The 19,716-nt window shown below is 38.2% G+C and overlaps 1 protein-coding gene across 3 annotated transcripts; it reads right to left on the bottom strand.

Annotated features, from left to right (window-relative positions):
• Nucleotides 1-1,580: 1,580 nt before the first annotated feature.
• LOC129720273 (serine/threonine-protein kinase PRP4 homolog) lies at nt 1,581-11,488 on the bottom strand. 3 transcript variants are annotated; one of them, XM_055671728.1, is made up of 8 exons: nt 11,312-11,482; nt 9,311-10,730; nt 8,671-9,254; nt 8,504-8,612; nt 7,909-8,445; nt 7,373-7,729; nt 6,643-6,891; nt 1,581-6,414 (listed from the first exon to the last, which is right to left on the bottom strand). In XM_055671728.1, exons 1-6 carry the CDS (start codon nt 11,329-11,331, stop codon nt 7,526-7,528), a joined length of 2,874 nt encoding a protein of 957 aa, XP_055527703.1. In that variant the 5' UTR covers nt 11,332-11,482; the 3' UTR covers nt 1,581-6,414; nt 6,643-6,891; nt 7,373-7,525. The 3 variants fall into 3 exon arrangements, with proteins under 3 accessions (XP_055527703.1, XP_055527704.1, XP_055527702.1); XM_055671729.1 differs by having other exon boundaries at nt 1,581-6,891; nt 7,909-8,013; nt 8,084-8,445; XM_055671727.1 differs by having other exon boundaries at nt 1,581-6,891; nt 11,312-11,488.
• Between the last annotated feature and the right edge of the window lie 8,228 nt (nt 11,489-19,716).

Here is a 19,716-nt window from a genome sequence, read left to right as displayed (position 1 = left end):
TTAGTCGGAAATTGACCTCGTTCAAGTAGACTAGAAATATTAAAGGCTCATGATGGCTATCTTGCGGAATGCCGGAGTGATCGGAGAAAGATATCAAAAGACTCCATCGATGTACCGGTCAGACGAATACGTCTGAAACCTGTGAAGCTTTCCCCAAACGAGACAGACGCAGACGCACCTTCTAGTCTGAAGCGTTCTAGGCGAAGTGTCTCTTCAACACACAAAAGCGTAGATACGCGGCAAAACCGAAAGAAGGCCACTCAAGGGATGAACTGCTGTTAAGCGGCAACGACAACGCGGAGCCCCGTAGCCGCAAGGTTACAGAGTCTGCTTTGGTAAGCGGGTGGTCGTGGGTTCGAATCTTAGTAGAGTCAGGCCATTTGGTTGTCAAAGGACTTTAGCATGGGTTCATTCTCAGGCTCCCCACAACGTACCCTACCTTCAATCTGAATCCTACAATACCTCTGTTGACTCTCCTTCTAACAAAAACTATTATAATAAAACTGGTGTGAGTAACATATGAAAGTTCTCTCCAGGGAATTGTAATTAGGCGATATTGTTAGGATGGACAGAGGCTCGGTATAGTAGAGCAGTAAGCTTGAAACGGAAAGGTACAACCTACACACAAGCACGGATATGAATGATCAGGGTATCACTTACTTTTCAATTGTGATACTGCCAATAATATGAAGTGCGGAGTACAGAAAACACATGGGCAATATATCACAATAGATCTAATCTTTGGTCGCAGTGATGAGTCCACACAGAGAAAAAAAAGCGGCAACGATCGGATGACGTCTCGTCCGGCGAACAAAAAACCTCCGGTCCCGCAATGAGGATGGTTTCTCGGCCTCGGACTGACGGTGGGAGTTACCTACAGGAAAATGGTTGATGCTATTAACATCGCCATCACCCTTGACGGCTAGCCCAACAAACTTCTATCTAAGAAGCAATTTGGAGCTGTGCACGATTCGATCCGCTACTCAGACCTAAGTTCAGGAGTTGCCATTCCAAACACGGCTACCTTTACTGGCCTGTGCCGAAAGCGAAACGGTTGTGCGACTGGAAGACCATCCCAGATAGGTCAACGCGCACAACTGCGTGTTTTTAACACGGATATCCTGCCGAAAGCTATCCTGTTTGTAGGTTATTTTTTGAACAGCATGGACACTTCAAACGAGAAGATTTTGCGATTCATTCAGAATCAGCACAACGGTATCTTTGCACTGGAGTGCCGCGCAAGAAATCGCAAGGTAGCAGGGAAAACCGTCGAACTTTTTCTGGAGATCGTTAAACAATCCGCCGACCGAATCACCTAGCAGCGCTTCTTACTAAACTTCGGTGCTTATTGCGAGACTCACCTAAGTGAGAAAAACGTCGCAAAGTGACATCTGACGTGAAATCTGGGTTATTATGAGTGTCATATCAGAGAGTGGAAGCGGAATAAGTGACGTTTCGCGTGGAATCATTTCATGACCATTTTGAACGGTGAAATGATTTCACGTAGAAGAGGGAAGTTTAAAAATTGACTGATTTGTGATTTATTTCTTAGTAATAAGACGAATTATTATTGTTTTGAAAAAAAAAAAAAACAACTTTTTGGGACTTTCTTTGACATTTTTTAACTGCGGCCCTTCGAATTTCGTTTAGCGGTAGGGCTCAAAAGTTTCATCTTCTCGAAAATGTCCTCATACAAATTTCCAGCTTAAGTAAGCGTGAGAGTGAAATATTTTTCACCGTGAAGTGACTCCCGTAATAAGTACCTACATGTTTGGTAAGGCTCGCATGCGCCGGATAGGCAGATCGACGACCAATACACGGCAAGAACGTGACGTCGTTGCCATAATAGCGAAAATCCCGATTACCAACGGGAAACAAGACATGGTCATTGCATCCGCTTACATCCCCGCCTCTCACACGATTTGGGGCAGCTCTGAGCGTAAATATATGTAAAGTAAGAAACAGCCCCACTTCTACTAACGCTATAAAAGATGAGGTCCTCGATCTCACTCTCTGCAGCGCAAACATTGCCGAGAAAGCCAAAAAATAGCATGTCTCTGACGAATTAAAGTTGTCAGATCAACGAGATGTCCTTCCTCTTTAACATCGAGCTAATCCTTTAAAGAGCGAAGAAGACTAACTGGTCCATGTATAGGGAACACTTAGTCAACTCTCGGTCTTCCTGCTCAATCGATGTATGCACACCCGACGAGTCACTGCAGGTTTTTATAAACACGCACTTCCCTGGGTCCACATGTATAACCGAACAACCAACGTCGGAACAACAGAGTTCGAGGCCTACACCCAACGACTTAATTCTGTTCTCTCGAAGGTTGTTCACGGAAGCTTCACTCAATTGGGTTTTAAGCTCCTTCGAATCTATGAAGTCTCCAGGACCAGATGCCATTCTACCCATCTTTATACAAAAATCACATGGGATCATAATGCCCGAACTGATACAACTTTTCCGTGCAAGCTTCACCCTGGGTATTATATTATTAATAATTTTATTAGACACTTCACCCTGGGTTATATTCCAGTTAGCTGGTGGAGAGTCAAGGTGACTTTCATACCGAAGGTAGGAAGAAAAGACAAAACACTACCTAAGACCTTCGGGTCGCCTCGCATCTACACTCTAGAAGTTAGTGGAGAAAATTGCAGATAGCCATACCCGCAATGAGTTCCTCAAGGACTCGCCACTACATAAAGATCAGCACGCTTACCAACCTTTACCACGGAAACTGCTCTTCATGGCTATGCGCTCTTCTTGATATTGAAGGCGCTTTTGACAATACATCCTATGCTTCGATCAATACAGCTCTCCGGAGAAGGAGAGTTGATAACACTACAATGAGCTGGGTTCAGAATATACTCTCGGGCAGAGAAATCAAAGCTACATTGGAAGATGCTTCAATCACCGTCTCAGCGACAAAAAGCTGTCCACAAGGGGGAGTCTTCTTCCCCCTGCTTTGGTCACCGATGGTCGATGCACTATTAACCCAGTTTGGCTAAGAGATTGTTGGCTATGTCGATGATGTAGTACTTATAATTCGCGGAAAATGTGACGCAACAATTATGTACCGCCTTCAGATGGCACTAGACATTACCCTGAGTTGGTGCACTCAAGAGTGGTTCTGTCTGTCTCCTCCTTCACACCAATGAGTACGAATACTAACCACAAAAGATAATGGACAAGACGATCGCAGTGGCTCTGTTAGTGTCAATGCCCTTCAGGCTAGGCTGACCAGATTTTCTCGGGATAAAAACAGGACAAACGGGTTAAAAAAACGGGACACTTGATAAAATTTATTTTTGAAAAGCATACAAACAATTATTCATTGCTTTGATGAACTTGCCCGATCCTGAGGGTGTGATTTTTTGCAATGAGTTCCTGAAATTTGTTACATGATGATCGAGATTTTGACTAACAAATTATCATGGTCTCAACTTTCAATCGCGACTTTTTCATCAATTCACGATACGGGATGTCCTTCCTGTGGTGCGGTACTGTCAGGAAGGCACAAAACGTACTCAGTAATATTAGAAAATCCTGGCTGCTTGGAAACTTATTTTCCATTTAGGAAAATTTCAATGCAAAGCTCTATTTAAGATTTTTTCAAGGAGTATCCAAAAACGGTACAAAATGGCAAAAAGACGGTACGGTTGAAAACAGACGAAAAAACGGTACTGTCCTGTTCAAAACGGTACGTCTGGTCAGCCTACTTCAGGCATACAAAAAAAAAAAAAAAAAAGTGAAGCTTTGGGCCTCCGAAGACAAGGTTTTCCAGTTTCGCCACGGCGATTTGCAGGTTCAGTTGTTCGTCTGCTTTGTATGTACTGCTTTAAGAACGAGAAAGTAGGTTCAAACACGACGAGCTCGGAGAGTTTCGGTAAGCAGTTTCCTATTTCCTTTCTTATGTACTGGGAACATGTACGCCGATTTCTAGACCGACGAAAAGACGCCAGAGCGAATAGATTGAGTGAAATAGACGACTAATTGGAGAGTCCAGACTGCCAATGCATTTTTTTTTCATGAAAACTCATGGCACACCGACTGGTCCAGCGGACATGGAAGACATGAACTTCGAAGCGGCTAATGTTACCGCGCTATCGTCAATGGAGAGGTTAGTCAATGCACGACCGAGAAAAGGGACGCGTTCGATTGCGGCAGTAATTTCGTTTCGTGGTTAACGACCCACTGGAAAATGTCCGCGAAAACAGTTGGCAGATTTGTTCGACAGAGTTCGCAGTGTCGCCGTCTATGTGGATATTCGCAGAAAGGCCGTCATTTTACGCTGTTCGCTAACATATTTCCAAAACAATTAGGGGTTACGTTTAAGCCTACATTCGACATTACGAGGAAGCTTCGAAAGAGCGGGTATTGATCGACAAGTGATGGTTCCGTAGTGCTAGAGTTCTGTATCTTGAAAATCTTCTATCCTTTTTTTTACGATTTAAGGGGTCGTAATGTGGGGTTCAGCCAGGGCAGTTGCTGTTGGGCAGAAATGATTTTTTTTTTGGGACGTGTCGATCTATGGTGTAGTTTAAAATGTGGGAGAAAGTTGAGGCGGCAGTATTCACGTTAGCCGTGTCCAAGACAACATCCCAATCGATTCCAGTTAGCAATAGGGGAACAAGGGGCAAGATCGCCATACTGGGCAGAATAGGCCAATGTTGTTTCTAGGTTTCTGGCTGCAATTTTGGAACTGTTATAAATTTGAATCATCAACATTAATCTGAAGATGTAGTTTTATTCAAAATTGCTGGAGAAAACAAATTCGCTTTTACACAATAAACAATTGTATCATTAATGGACGTCTCGCGTATAATATTATAGCTCACTAGCGCGAAAAATAAGGGTTTTTGCATGCGTATATGTCTTTTTAGGCTCGAAAGTTTATTTTCGGTAATCGTTATTGATATTCAAACAGTTTCAGTAAAGTGTTTTCAAATGAAACATCATCTACAAATAGCTCTTTTTCATAAGTGTTTCTCACGGGGTAGATTGGGCATTGCTGTTAGGGGCAAAATTGCCATACCAAATACCGAAAACCCACCAAAAGGCGAGCATCAAAATAAAATCGGGAACGAATTAAAAAAGGATTCACTGTGCGATGTTGCGGTTGTTGCTTCAGTTCCTCTCATGATGGCGAAGGATGGAACATGTGTTCAATCTGTGTGCCCGGGATGCAAGCAATGATGTAATACTTGTTGACCTTATTTTTATATGCGGTCAAATTCATAGATAATTTTCAAATTGAAAAAGGCTAAAAAATTATGCTGTTTTGAAGTGTAAATAGTGAAACAGGAAAGAGAAACTTTGTTTCGGTACCTACGATTGTACGATACATTGATACATTGTTTAATGTTTGCTTTAAATCGAAAAATATGAACATGCCCATTATGCCCCATAGGTATGCCCCGTACCGCGAGCAGCATCATATATTTTAGTGGCTTAGGAAATTATTTATAAATATTCAAATAACCTTCTTCTTTAGTTTCCAATTTAGCAACTCTTGAGTATAATTCTTACTCTATGTAGTAAAAATGTATTCAGTAGCTTTTTGCTCACTTTGCCCTAACAATTTGCTAAGAAGCTTAAGGTGCCCATCTTGCCCCTTGTTCCTCTAAGTTGCTATTATCAGATTCGGCGCGGGCGAAATCGTATAGAACAACTACATCATCAACAGTGGACGTCATCGAAATAATGGGGTTAACCGAAGACATGTACGCGAATTAAACTTGAGACACTAGAACGATCAGGATGAACAGTTTTTAAACAGTCTACTGTTTAGCGCTCCCACTTCTTTTAATGTATAGTTCATATTTTTTAAAAATTGTTTCCCAAATTTCATAGAAAATATGACATAGAAATCTATTACGTCTGCCATAGGAAAATGTGCCATAATTTTCGTGCACCATAGGGCAGCATCTTTATTATGTGAACAACCGGAACCAAAACGACTATCGCACCCGTTTGTTTCTTAACATAATAAGTAATTATTGATGAAATGATCACAATTATGCAATAAAAATAAAATTCAATTAATATACTACTTCGTGCATTCTACTGTAAAGCAAAGGAACTTGTTTTTTAGACCCTTGCTATCTGAGTTTATCTGAATATTGATTGAGTTAATGAAGAATGTCTTTTCCAAGTAACTATTTAAAGAACGACTTCAAAGATTATATGTTATGCACGTGTCTATGTATCAAAATATTTTTCAAAATGACTATAATAAATCTTTTACTATAAAAATAGTTGAACAGAATGGGTGAACTTATTAACGGTAAAAGCAGTTTAAAAAAAAATAGTAAACATCGAGAATACTTAGCTGTACACCATTGTTTTTCCCGCTCATGGAACACATTGTCGCATTGACAACTCGGCCTCAATGTCTTCAAGCGTTGAATCTGAAAAAAAATCACAAGAGAAAAAAAACAGCAGAAGATCAATTGTTCACAACAGATGGTGCTGAAATGGTTTCGCGGTTGTAGGTCTAATTTTAAACAGGTGAGATTGACGAGTAAAACAGGTCAGAAAGGGTTTGATGAATTTGAGGAATGGAGATATATGGAGTTACTGGAAACTAAAGTACTAAACAAAAATAGCAGTTGTGAAAATTTCAATTATGTCACTACCTCTATTGGCGCCACAAAAAAGGATGGCACTGCTCAACTTTTTACACACATTAAGCTCTAGTGTTATGATTTTTGGGGAAAACTCTAATTTGTCGAGCTTTAGTTTTCTTGAAAGTTGCTAATAGAGCTAATGTGTGAACTGAGACAGACAAAGAAAGGCAGATGTTGACTACGCTGCGCGGCTTATCGGTTGGGTGGCTCGTTTCATTCCAGTCCCGTCCGCTGCCAGCCAGTCATGGGATCCGAGCGCTGAAACGAAGATGAAGCAATGTAGCAATGACTAAAATATGCTTACAATTCAGTTGAAGGTGTTTTGTTAGATTAATGTATTGTTTTATTTATTTCTTATCTGATTTTGAATCTTATTTTTGCTTCTAATGCAAATGAAATACTCAGTTCTTCTGATAAACAAAATATTTTCTAAGGAGCTCTTTACCATTTCTCATTTAATATTTCGCTGAAACATTTTGAACTACCGCAGTGAATTTATTTGAACGGAATAAACCCAGTTTACTGCAGTTAAATCTATTGTTTGAATTTTTTTCTACCAGTAAACTTAAATCAAATAAGGACAACTGCTGCAAAGTGGGTAAACTGCAAATCAAACGAAGTCACCACTAGACTTAATCCTACACTGATATCTCTAAACAATCATTTATGTTAAAATCATAATTTGAACGCATGTATTACAATTACTTTCACATTGTTCATACGTTAGCCATTTGTTTACCTCTCTTATTTTTTGCATCGTAAAAACAAGAGATCATCAATGTGACTTTTATGCTAATCACACACTGAATATTATAGTGTGAAGTTTAGCCAGAGTCCTTTACACTCAACAGGGTAGCCTCATGCCCTTTTCTGTCTTAAGGTCATCTACCAATTAGATCTTGTCCTGGATGAAGGGATGTGCCAGTGCATGGTTGAGCGAAATCCTTTTCGCGGGATCGAGAGCAAATACTTTGTCCAGTAAATCCTTCAGCTGGGAGACCTTGCGAATTTGATCGTCTGGCAGATTCTGACCCGCTACCAGCTCCTGCTGGAGGTCTCTGTTCGGTTTAATGACCGATACAACGACGATTTTTTCCTGAAAGGGAGAATTGAGTTGAACCAATTTTGTGTTCAATAATTGTATTTGATATTTGTTTTATATTTTGAATCATCATTGTTTTTCATGAGAAAATAAAACCTGTCATAGATAAGGTTCATTGTGAATCATGTAGGAACTTAGGGTAATAGTGAGAATTGAGTTTACTAGTTACTCACCCGTTCCGTAATCTTGTCGATTTCGTGTGACAGGAAGTTACAATTCTGATCGAAATGCTGGTCCTTGAACTGTCCTTTCCGTATGATCTTGTTCGGAATCTTTCCCTTTAAATCCATGAAAAATTTAAGCATTTGATTATTTGATTTACCACTAAATAAGATTTTGCCAGTATACAATTCATAGATGGTGCAACCGGCGGACCACATATCGATACCGTAATCGTACGGCAGGCCGAGAATAATCTCCGGTGCACGATAGAACCGTGATACCAGATACGGCGTGATGTCGTTGTCTGTGATCGAGGAAGCCGATCCGAAATCGCACAGTTTCAGAACCAGATTATTGTCGTTGACCAGAATGTTGTCCGGTTTGATATCCGCATGCAAGATACCGGACTTCTTCAGAAGTTTAAGCGCGAGCAACAATTGCTGTGTGTAGCTTCGGACGGCTTTAATGTGAAGGCCCACGTTTTTACCATACTTTTTAAGAACCTCCCGGAGATTCATGCTGAGTGGCTCGAGAACCATACAGAGATGCTGGAATCGGAAACTAAATTTAGGGCAAGGAAATTCATTAACAGTCAAATATACTGACTTGTTTGTGAAAAAAGTGTCTGAAGAGCCTCAAGCAGTGATATCGATCCTCTGGATCAGTGTCGTTGAGTTTCTTCAAAGTTTCAAGCTCGCGTAGACCAGTTTTATGCCTGAATAATTATGCAAGTTTTAGCAAACGAGGGAGAAATTAATCAATTTATAACTTACATGATTTCATTGTTTCTTATGATTTTCACGGCTACTAGTGCATTGCCTCGTGCTTGATCTTTCGCTCGAACGACCGTACTGAATACACCCTGTCCAGTGTAATTTGCAACCACATACCGACCGTCAAGTATTTCACCGATTCGTACACGATAATACCCTTCCGCGTCATCCCAATTGTCTGTGAGAGCAGGATTTTCATTGCCCTGTTTATTAGCAACTACCGTACTGGGGGAATCGAAGTTTGAATCAATATCCTGTTCGGCAAACATGTCCCATTCGCCACGTTTGCCCGACGCTTTGTCTAGTTTGGCTCGTTCCTCCTCGCGCATATCTTTGTGTTCCTCGGCTGTCACTCTAGTTATCGGAATCGGTGGAGTGAGTGAATCATTGTGTTGATCACTATCAATACTCTTTAGTGTGTCCACTTTTGATGGTTCATCAATTACAAAAACGTCTTCATTTCCTCTTTTGTGTGATCTGTGGGAGCCTGTTTGGGTTACCGTTTTTGCCTGCAATTTCGACTCATTCGCGCTATGTTTAACTTCAGGTGGTGGGTTACTGTCTTCATTAGCAGCTCCAAGTTTCTGTAAAAAGATTATTATGAAGTTAATTCTTCAAAATATATGAAATGTGCTCTTACCTTTAGCAACTCTATGCGCTGTTTTCTTCGCTTTTCAATGATTTTTTCTTCGTCCTCCTCGTCATCAATGTTTATGTCCCCCACTTCACTGTCACTACTGGACTCCTTCTGTTGCTTTAGCCCTTCACTAAGTGAATCCTTATATTTATCATCCTCTGGTTTTCGCTTTGCATTGTTTCGATGATCTCTGCCGTTGCGAGCAACACCACCTCGGTCTCTATTGTCATAACGACCTCTATCATCCCGTTCTCGCCAGCCTCCTCGATCTCTACTCCGACTGCGTCCTCGGAAACGGTCTCTTGAACTAAGTCTTCTACCAGCACCACTGCGTTCCATTGATCGCCTACCCTCTCTGCTACGGTCCATCGGACTACGACGATCGCGATACCGTTCCATAGATCGCTCTCTGTCCCTCTGTCTAGCGCGAGCTCGTTCTCGTTCACGATCACGTTCTCGATCTCGTTCCCGATCGCGTGCTCTTTCTCGCTCGTAACGTTCTTGAGTCATTCGGCGGTTATGCTCTTCGTGTTCGCGTTGCCTGCGCTGCTCCTCTCGGTTGCGTTCACGATCTAACTCCTGCTGTTTAGCTCGCGCTTTTGCTTCAGCTTCAAGACGACTGTTGCGTCTATCCGTTTCAGAAACTCGGTTTTTACGGTCGTCGCGGGTTGCCGAACGACTACGCTGTCTTGCCTTTTTAAGCAGACGATTTACATCTTCAGCGCTGGAGTCACCCTCTATGGTAATTACATCCTCACTTGTTTTATTTCTTCTTTTTTTCTCATTTGAATTATTACGTACATCATTTGTTGAAGCTTTTTGTTCACCATTTGCTTCTTCGTCATCTTCGGAAACACATTCACCTAGTCTAGCTTGAAGTAAAGCTTTTTGCCTCATCAAATCTTCTAGATTAAGTTCATCTTCGATAACAGCCACATCCGGACTGGGAGCATCTTCCACTACCGTGGCATCGCTATCACTTTCAACGGAAACCACTTCTTGCTGTGCTGGTCGATCCTTGCTTTTATCCAGCGTTTGCGTCAGAATTGCCACCAGTTTCTCTGGGTCCGTTGAAATATCGTTTTGTTTCTCCTTTTCATTTTCCAAACAAGCCTTCAAGTTTCCATTGTCTTTTGTTTTGCTAGCACTATCTTTCGGTTTGACGCGAATCGCATGCTCCAATTTACGAATGTCAATTTTCGCACCATTCTTTGCATTTGCCTCTTCGTCTTCCGTATCACTAACTTCACCTTCCTCGCCATGGTGTCTGCGTTTATGCTTTTTATGCTTCTTTGATTTCGGCTTTTCAACCTTCTCCAGACGATTAGTTTTCTTATGTTTTTTGTGTTTTTTATGCTTTTTAGCCTTTTTCAGATCCAATTTCTCCTCCGGCACAGACGAATCGCTGTCATCAGACGCAATTCTGTAATATATATTTTAAATGATTTTTCAACAAAATTAAAAATCTTAATTAGATTTATGATTAATAGAAGCGACCTACTTTTAAAAATTAAATCATTCAATAACGCGTCCAACCTAGTTTCTTGGAAATTGACCTTGTAGCTTTGAGGTTATGCAACTCATATTAGTTATTTACAATATGCCAGGCAAAACTATTTAACATATACTCCACGAATTTTTACATGGCATATTGAAATCAATATTAAAAGCAACTATACAAGAGAAGTGTGCATCGTCTTATGCTAAATATATAAATATAAACTTCATGCTGCACTAGAGCCAAATCGCACACTGATTTGATATCTGTAGACAGTTTTGAATGCACATTGCGGAAAACTTATTAATAAAATAAACAGTTTAAGGAAAACAATAAATTAAACAGTTTATCAAACGCATTCATTTCCTTTTTTATATTTAAGCAGTCCTGTTTTGAAACGTCTCCGTTGTTGGGATGACAACACAAAAGATGGAGTTCGCAGCAACAATTCAATACGCTTGGAAACGTATGTTACGCCACAAATTGATTTACAGTTTTCTACTTACACAACTTGTCTAGTGGACATCCTTTTGATTCAAAGTAATAACTGTGATGAGCAGAACACTTTGATACACAATTTATCCACTTTAGATATAGTTTTTGCATCCAAAAGTCCCATTAAGTGAAGCAACAAACATTCACGACACACAAGTCATCGTTGTGAAAATCACTTTCCTTTTTTGTTCTCCCATTATCACTGTTTTCTTCTGCCCCATCCGTTGACAGCTTGTTCAAGGTATATATCGAAAGGTATGTACATGTTCATGCTTGTAGTATGACGTCATTGATTGTTCTTAGAAAATGTATTTTATTTGGGGAACATTCATAAATGACGTAGCATTCGAGGAGAAAGGGTGGGGGGCTTGCAGTTTTGTGACGAAATGTGACGCGGGGGAGGGTGGGATGTTGCAAGCGAAGCTACCTAGCAAATATGAAGCTAAGAAAAAAACCGGATTTGTTCCAATTGTTTTTTTTTAACTGTTGGATATTAAAATTGAAAAATTATATTTGTTTTAAATTTTCACTAACACAGAGTGACATTGCTGTTGCTGGCTTTTTGGGGAATATAACCCTGATAGTAAGCTAAGTGACACTTCTGCTGCTGGCTTGTAGAAAATATAACCCTGGTTTACGTGCCATGAAAGGGATGCCAGATGTGAAAACATGTCTTAATATTGAAAAAATTTGAGTGCGTGTGAATAAGTGGAAGCCTTATAGTCGGTTGATTAACCTCACTCGATTTAATGTATCACTGGAAGTTTTGTAAACTTTCAACGGGGACCGTGTTTACAGGTTTTTTATGTATAAAGACATTATTTGTGGAGTGTGAAGATATTTGAAAAATGATCTGGCCTCCCTGTGTCATGATTTCTTGACGGTAGGGTATGTCTTAAAACCATTTACAGTTGTTAAAATTCGAAATCGATTTTTTCAATAGTTTTGCTATTTAAATGAAGAAAAGTCAATAGAATATGTATTTTTTTGGCATTTCTTATCAAAAGAAATAATAATATAAATACCCTTAATACACCCTATTATCTAGAACTGACTTTGTGACGAAATGCTACGATGGGGGAGGGTATGTTCGAAAAAAACCTAAAAAAAGCCACGTTAATTATGCATGTTTCCTTATTGTTATGATAACAAACGCAATATAATAAATACAAAGAATTCAAATAAGTTTTGTTCAATGCGAAAAAGGTTCAAAAATGTATCATATTGATTTTTGGTCTCTTCGGGGATGATCGGGTAAAACATATTTTTGTGAATTAAAGAGTACAAAACGGGTTTAATTGGGTTGTTTAGCTATATTAGGTTTTTATATCATCTGAATGAGCTGCATTTCTTCATCAATACGTGATTTTCAAAAATTTTCTATCGTTGTTCTTCGATTTTCAAATCACGAATTAAAACTGCTCGAAATCGTTACAATGACAGTTCATCCATATACCAACTGTCATTGTAGCGATTTAGAGCGATTTTTTATTCTTCATTTAAAAATCTGAGGACAATAATAAATTTTTTTAAAAATCACATTTTGCTCAAAAAATTACACTTTTTCAGCTGATATATAAAAATCAGGAATCCGTGAGTCGCTAAACAACCCAATTGGGTTGTTTAGCTATTCCGGGATTTTTGATTTTTAAATTTCAGCTAAAAGAGTGTAGTTTTCTGAGCAAAACGTGATTTGAAAATTTTTTGTTTCATTGTTCTTCGATTTTTAAATGAAGAATAAAAATCGCTCTAAATCGCTACAATGATAGTTGGTACATGGGCGAACTGTCATTGTAGAGATTTCTAGCAGATTTTGAGTAGTTTTAATTCATGACTTAAAAATTGAAGGACAACGATAGAAAATTTTTGAAAATCACGTTTTGCTTAAAAAATGCAGCTCTTTCGGAAGATATACAAAACTGATATAGCTAAACAACCCCATTTGGCTATCCTAATGTTATGATGAAGTGTTTCGGTGTTTTTCCAGTCATTAGAATAATGAATAAACTAACTATTGAACTATCGTTTATCTTGTTGAGCTTGATTCATATGAAACAAAATAAACGTGAATTCAAGAAATTGCTTCATTGCTATATATAGGTTGTCTCCAACTTAGAATAACCACAGACTAACAGACGAAACACTGCAACCTTCTTCCATCGCCAAAAAAAAACGATCACTTCAAATTTCTTATCAAATTATAGTCGTAAATTGCCATCAATTACAAGTTTGACAACTGCACAGGCAAGTTTAAATCACATCCATGTCACGAACGTCATCCCCATACTCAGATGACGAATCTTTATCTAATCACAAACACATAGTGTTAGATTATAATGCTGGGGAGCTAATAAAAGTAACTTACAGAAATCCTAGGAATATTAACTGGGAATTGTACAAACAAAAACTTCAACTTGAAAATATACCACCAAACTTCACAATTGTATCAACAGAACGATTAAACAGGGTGGCACAAAATATTATTGATAAAATAACATTGGACAACACTCCAATAGCTCAAACCGGAAAAAATTTAAGATTATAGCTATTCAACCATTCCTATGAATTTTGGTGTTCCAACAAGGACTACAGGAACGGCCTCGAACATAGTGAATACCATTTTCACAAGATCTAAAGTTGAATGGGCACTGAATTCATTCAAACCATTCAAGGCACCTGGAAAAGATGGCGTTTTCTCTGCACTTCTTCAGTAGGCAGAAGGATCATTACTAGAGTCTTTTAAAAACATTTTCACAGCAAGTCTAATGCTTGGCTACATTCCTAATATATGGAGTCGATCACGGGCCATCTTAATCCCTAAAGCAGAGTGGAAAGATAAAACAACTTAAAAGATATTCAGACCAATAAGTCTTACTTCAACTGTGCCACAATTATGGAAAAAATAATAGATGAATTTATCAAATCAAGCTGCTTGCAGACATATCCTCTAAATAAGTCTCCATTTACAAATCAATCCAATAAATCTCAGTCACAGCCTTACGAGCCTTACACAGCCTTGTGACAAAAATAGAGAATACACTTGACAATAAAGAGAGCGCGTTAACAGTAAAGGCACCCACTTTTTGGTTGGTTTGCCACAATGAGTATAAAAGAGAGTTGAGGTGGAAGCTTACTAACACTTGCTCGTGCCTCTCTGCTCGCCCCCTCTGCACAGAGTTGGTGGAAAATAATGACGTAGCTATTTGGGTTTACCATTGAGTTTGTCTAGCCCTCAACTCTCTTTTATGCTCATTGGGTTTGCTCCAGGGCTGGCGGTTGATGTGGGTAGTAGTACCCACTCGGAAAGTATCCCTGTGGGTACTTACCCACACGGAATTATTGGATAAAACCAAAAAAAAAAATAATGTCTTCTATGTTCGAAAATTAAAATTGCCGCGCACATGTGCGAGTGACCGCACATGGATATCGATATCGTTGAGCGACAGATTTCATACATTTCTAAGCGATTTGCTATCAACCAAAATTTCGGTTTCAAAAACTTCAAGAGCTACTCTTGTGCATTTTTCTCATTGGTCAAAAAAGTGAGACTTTCACTACTGTAAGCAAAGCCTTAGTAGAAATCCGCTTAAGTTTAAATTTTGGATGGAGACTTTTTTCATGGGTTTACCTTCACACGCACTAACGAAACAAGCCCTGCAGCATCAATTATAGTAACCCAAGAGTCAGCAGATAAAAATTAACTCCAATTCTAACAGTGATGGCGAAAACAGTGAAACTGCTCTATTAGAAGTGTGCGCGTTCAAAGAACGGTACCCCGCCGCAGCAAAAACGGATATCGTGTGACACTTTGCCGGCGCTGAATGCGCCCGTTTCGGCATTTACAATATCTCGGCACTATTGGACAAAAATCAAAGAATCGAAAGAAAACCTGGTTTCGAACGGCCTGAGCGATAAGAAGCTCCAGAGGATGCTGAAGAGGAAGACCGAGAGAAAGTGGCTACATCGCTGCGTGCGCTTGGTCGATAGTTTGGTGCCACTGTCCAAACTATGAAAATAACCTAGCGAACATGGTTGGCAACGACTGGCAGGGCAGTTCGTATTTGACATTTATAGTAAGAAGTGCCTTCCGGAAGTTGCGTCGTTCATCAAGAAATACCATAAGGGCGAAAACGCGGTGACTGACTAGATCTGCCGTAGGCCCATTACTCGAAGCAATCGTTGGAGCAAATTGAACCTCCCCCATCGAGAGTTTCTGGGCAAAACTGAACTGTAAGATCTACTCAAACAATTTTGTCCAAAAAAGTGATAAATAAAACGAAGAAAGAACTCAAAAACATGCCTTCACGTATGTTCTCGTCCGCCATGGCGATTGTTTCGGTTAACTGCCGGCAGGCCACCCATGAACCTTCCCTATTCCTTACTACCCACTCGGGAAAACAGTGTGACGCCGGACCTGGTTTTCCCTAAAACATATGAAATAGAGTAAACGTCCCATAATTGTCCGTAGACTTATTCTCGAATAAATATCGTTTTAGATGGAAAAAACAAGAACTCAACGTTTGTTTTAAGTACATTGTGCGCCCAACAATGAATAAGAGGTGTTGTAAGCGTTTGAAATGAAATATTGACGCCGTGATAAATTTATGATTGGTAGGCAAAATGTTGACGTTTATAGTCCCCTGCCTAGAGTTAAAGTTTGTCCGACTGTCACTCAGCACAAATACAAATTCATTCTTTGCAAAGCTTTCAATACCTTGACAGAGTGGGTAAAATTGATGATAGTAATTTCATCTGAAAAGCTTAAACCTGTTTTCGACAGTTAAAAAGAAATCCTGTCATAAACTCGGAATCACAACAGGTAAGAATTGAGGTGGAAATTTTCGACATGATTGTCATCGATGCCACCGAGTTCCAGAACGAAATTTCAATTGTATATGTAAAGAGAAGGAAGGCGGGAGGAACAACTTTTAATTTAAAAAGTAAATTCTTCAAGCCTGAATTGTTTGCTTCTGGTTTATTGTTCTTACATTCATTTGTTGTAAAAGTCCCGATGATTTGCATGGCCTGTGCCTTCCGTGAAAATCAAAATTTTCTCAATCAAAAATCCTATCCGAGATGGTTAGAGGCCTTTGGAGGAGAGATACGCAACTTACAGTCATCCCAGTATTATGGGCCAGTCTACACTTTGTATTGATTAATAACACATTTCAATAACCTTAAATAGTCAAATATAGGTTTAGTGAACATGAACAACGTTCACTAAACTTAAATTTGACGATTACAAGTTATTAACTTACGTTAGAAACCGATACAAAGTGTATTGACCCATAATACTGCTTGGCCCATAATACTGGGATCAAGGGGAGAAATTAAAAAAAAGCATAAATATTGATTTTCAGGATTCAAGAATTTTGGTAACACCAGAGTTGTGAATGTATCGTAATCATGTGTTATGATGGAAAACGAAAAGTTTAGTGTGCGGTGAACTAAATAAAACTTTTTGTTACTTTGTTGAACAAAACGAATATTTTGTGATGAACTTTACGCTTGTTTCGAGTGGATAAATTCAGGTACAAACAACGGTTATGTTTTTCCTTAGCATCATTCCGAATATGATAGTGTTTACAGAAATATAAATCACCAGAGGAAACACCGCATGAAATATTTCACACTGCTCGGTGGCAACGTTTGTGGTAAGACGACAGCGAAACTCGGATGTTGTCTGAAACAGCAAAAGGAAAGCAAAAAAATATACCAAGCTTTAATGCGCTCCCTAACCTTTGCGTAAGTGAGGTTAGGAATATGAGGCAAGGGTTGAGATTGTATTTTTTATTAGCGCCTTTAGATCTAAGTATGGTTGTAGCATAAATCCCGACGCGTTGGATTTGGATTGAGGTCGGTATAGAGCTAAATCATTTCAAATCGCCTGGAAATACGCGAAAATTTAATCGACCATTTTTGATTTGAATGAAACTTTGCACACGTATTTGGCTTAGCAAACTGAGCATTTTTCACAGATGGAGAGATTTTTTACACCCATGAGTTACATTCTAAAAAGGCGTATGCCTTTTGGCATAGGTTTTATTCGAAGCATTGTAGCCCAGAAACCGTTGGTTGTATAGAAAAACTGTCTGGGAATGAGTTGTAGCGAATCGAAAATGCATCATAAAAAAATATACACTGTACAAAAAAAAATTTTTTGACCAAAAAAAAAAATTAAAAATAAACATTGAATTTCAATTTAAAAAAAAAAGAGTTGATTTTTTCTTTTTTAAACTTGACGTTAATACGCAACTTTTTAAAAAAGTCCAGGATGGAGAAATGAAAAATAATTTTTTATGGTAGATTAATTTTTTTATGAAAATTCTAATTCAAACATTTTTCAAAATATTTGTATTCTGATGATTTTAGAAGATGCAGAGAGTCATTTTTAATCAAAAAGCTCTTGGTAGTAAACATTCTAAAGGCATTGGTTTTTGAGTTATTTTTAATTTGAGCTCGAAAAATTAAAATCATTTAGGAAAATACACGTTTTTCTTTATTTGTTCATGGTTCTCCAGCAAAAACCATGCGTTTATTGGAATGCTTGATCAAAAATATACAATTCACTCTTTGACAACAAAACGATTGGGCGAAAGGTTCTCAAGAAAAGAGTTAAATGTTCTAAGCGATATAAATAAATATAAGAATCAAATATTTATTTCCGAGTTTTATTATCTTAGGAACATATTTTTCTATGACATAGATACTTTACAGAACTAGTTTCACCTTATATTTTATATACATCATAAGTAAATGATTCGTCATCTTTTGAAAACAGCTTCGTTTGTATCTTATTTTCTGAAATCGGAACAAAAGAGTAATACTTTTGTGTGGCAGCAATTATTACAGATTTTTTGAAAATATTGCTCCATTCTGTTACTCCTTGTTCATATTCTTCATATGATACCCAACTAAATGACATTTTTGATGAATTTTTATTACTTTTCTGATTAGACCAATCATACAATTCTTTTGCGCTTGTAATGGGATGTTCATGTTCTTCAGCTAAACTTGCATTTCCTGCCATTCGTTTAAATAATATGCCACCAATTGCATCGCATGGACCTTTAACATGAGTAGTCGCAAAAAATGCCACTCTGCATCGAAGTTATATTTTGTCTTGAACTTGCCCAGACTTGCAAAGTTTTTTCTATTTTTATACTGTGAGGCACCTCCATCAGACATTAAATCGCTTTTTTCAACTCTATTGATGTTTTCAAAAAACTCATTAATTTGGCAATGAACACCTGAACCACAACAGTATCATGATGGAGTACTTCCGATATTATGATGAAGCTGATATTCTTAAGTGTTCCAGATTCTGAATAGTAAACAACGAAGGGATGAATGGTGGCTTGACTATCATTCCAATGACTACACGAATCACAAATTGATAAAGACGTATTAAAATGAGATTGACTTTTCAATATTTTTAATTTTGCAATAACGTTTTCGTTTAATTTGCGTAAGCTTGATGAGCACCGATGATCAGGAAAGGGTTTACAGCATTGGGGCTTGGTGTATTCCATTTTCACTTCATTCATCTTCACAAAATGCAAACTGTTGCTAACACATCTGGAGTAGTGCAATCGTATTTATATACGAAAACAGATATTATAGGTAACCCAGTAGTTAATGGTTGCGTACTTTACAAACAGTTATTATTAGTAAACAAGTAAGTAGTGTTGCACGACAAACATATTTTTTTATAAAACATTCGGCAAGGGGAAACGTGTAGGTAGGCTAAGGTACAGCGCTTGAGTTATTTATCCAATCGTTTTGTTGTCAAAGAATGAATTGTTTATTTTTGATGAAGCATTTCAATGAATGTATGGTTTTTGCTGGAGAACCATGGACAAGTTAAGAAAAACGTGTATTTTCCGAAATAATAATAATTTTTCTAGCCTAAATTAGAAATAACTCGAAAACCAATGCCTCTAGAATGTTTACTACCAAGAGCTTTTTGATTCAAAATGACTCTCTGCATCTTCTAAAATCATCAGAATACAAATATTTTGATAAATGTTTAAATTAGAATTTTTATAAATAAATTAATCTACCACAAAAAAAATATTTTTCCTTTCTCCATCCTGGACTTTTTTTAAAAAGTTGCGTATTAACGTCAAGTTTTAAAAAAAAATTAAAAAAATTCAACTCTTCCTTTAAAATTGAAATTCAATGTTTATTTTTAATTTTTTTTGGTCAAAAAAAATTTTTTTTGAATAGAGTATATTTTTTTATGGTGCATTTTTAATTCCCTGCAACTCTTTCTCAGACAGTTTTTCTATACAACCAACGGTTTCTGGGCTACAATGCTTCGAATAAAACCTATGCCAAAAGGCATACGCCTTTTTAGAATGTAACGCATGGGTGTAAAAAATCTCTCCATCTGTGAAAAATGCTCAGTTTGCTA

Source organism: Wyeomyia smithii, chromosome 2 (assembly GCF_029784165.1).
Source record: "Wyeomyia smithii strain HCP4-BCI-WySm-NY-G18 chromosome 2, ASM2978416v1, whole genome shotgun sequence".
Taxonomy (NCBI): domain Eukaryota; kingdom Metazoa; phylum Arthropoda; class Insecta; order Diptera; family Culicidae; genus Wyeomyia; species Wyeomyia smithii.
The sequence above is the reverse complement of the archived record's forward strand: the minus strand, read 5'-3'. Positions and strand labels throughout refer to the sequence as shown.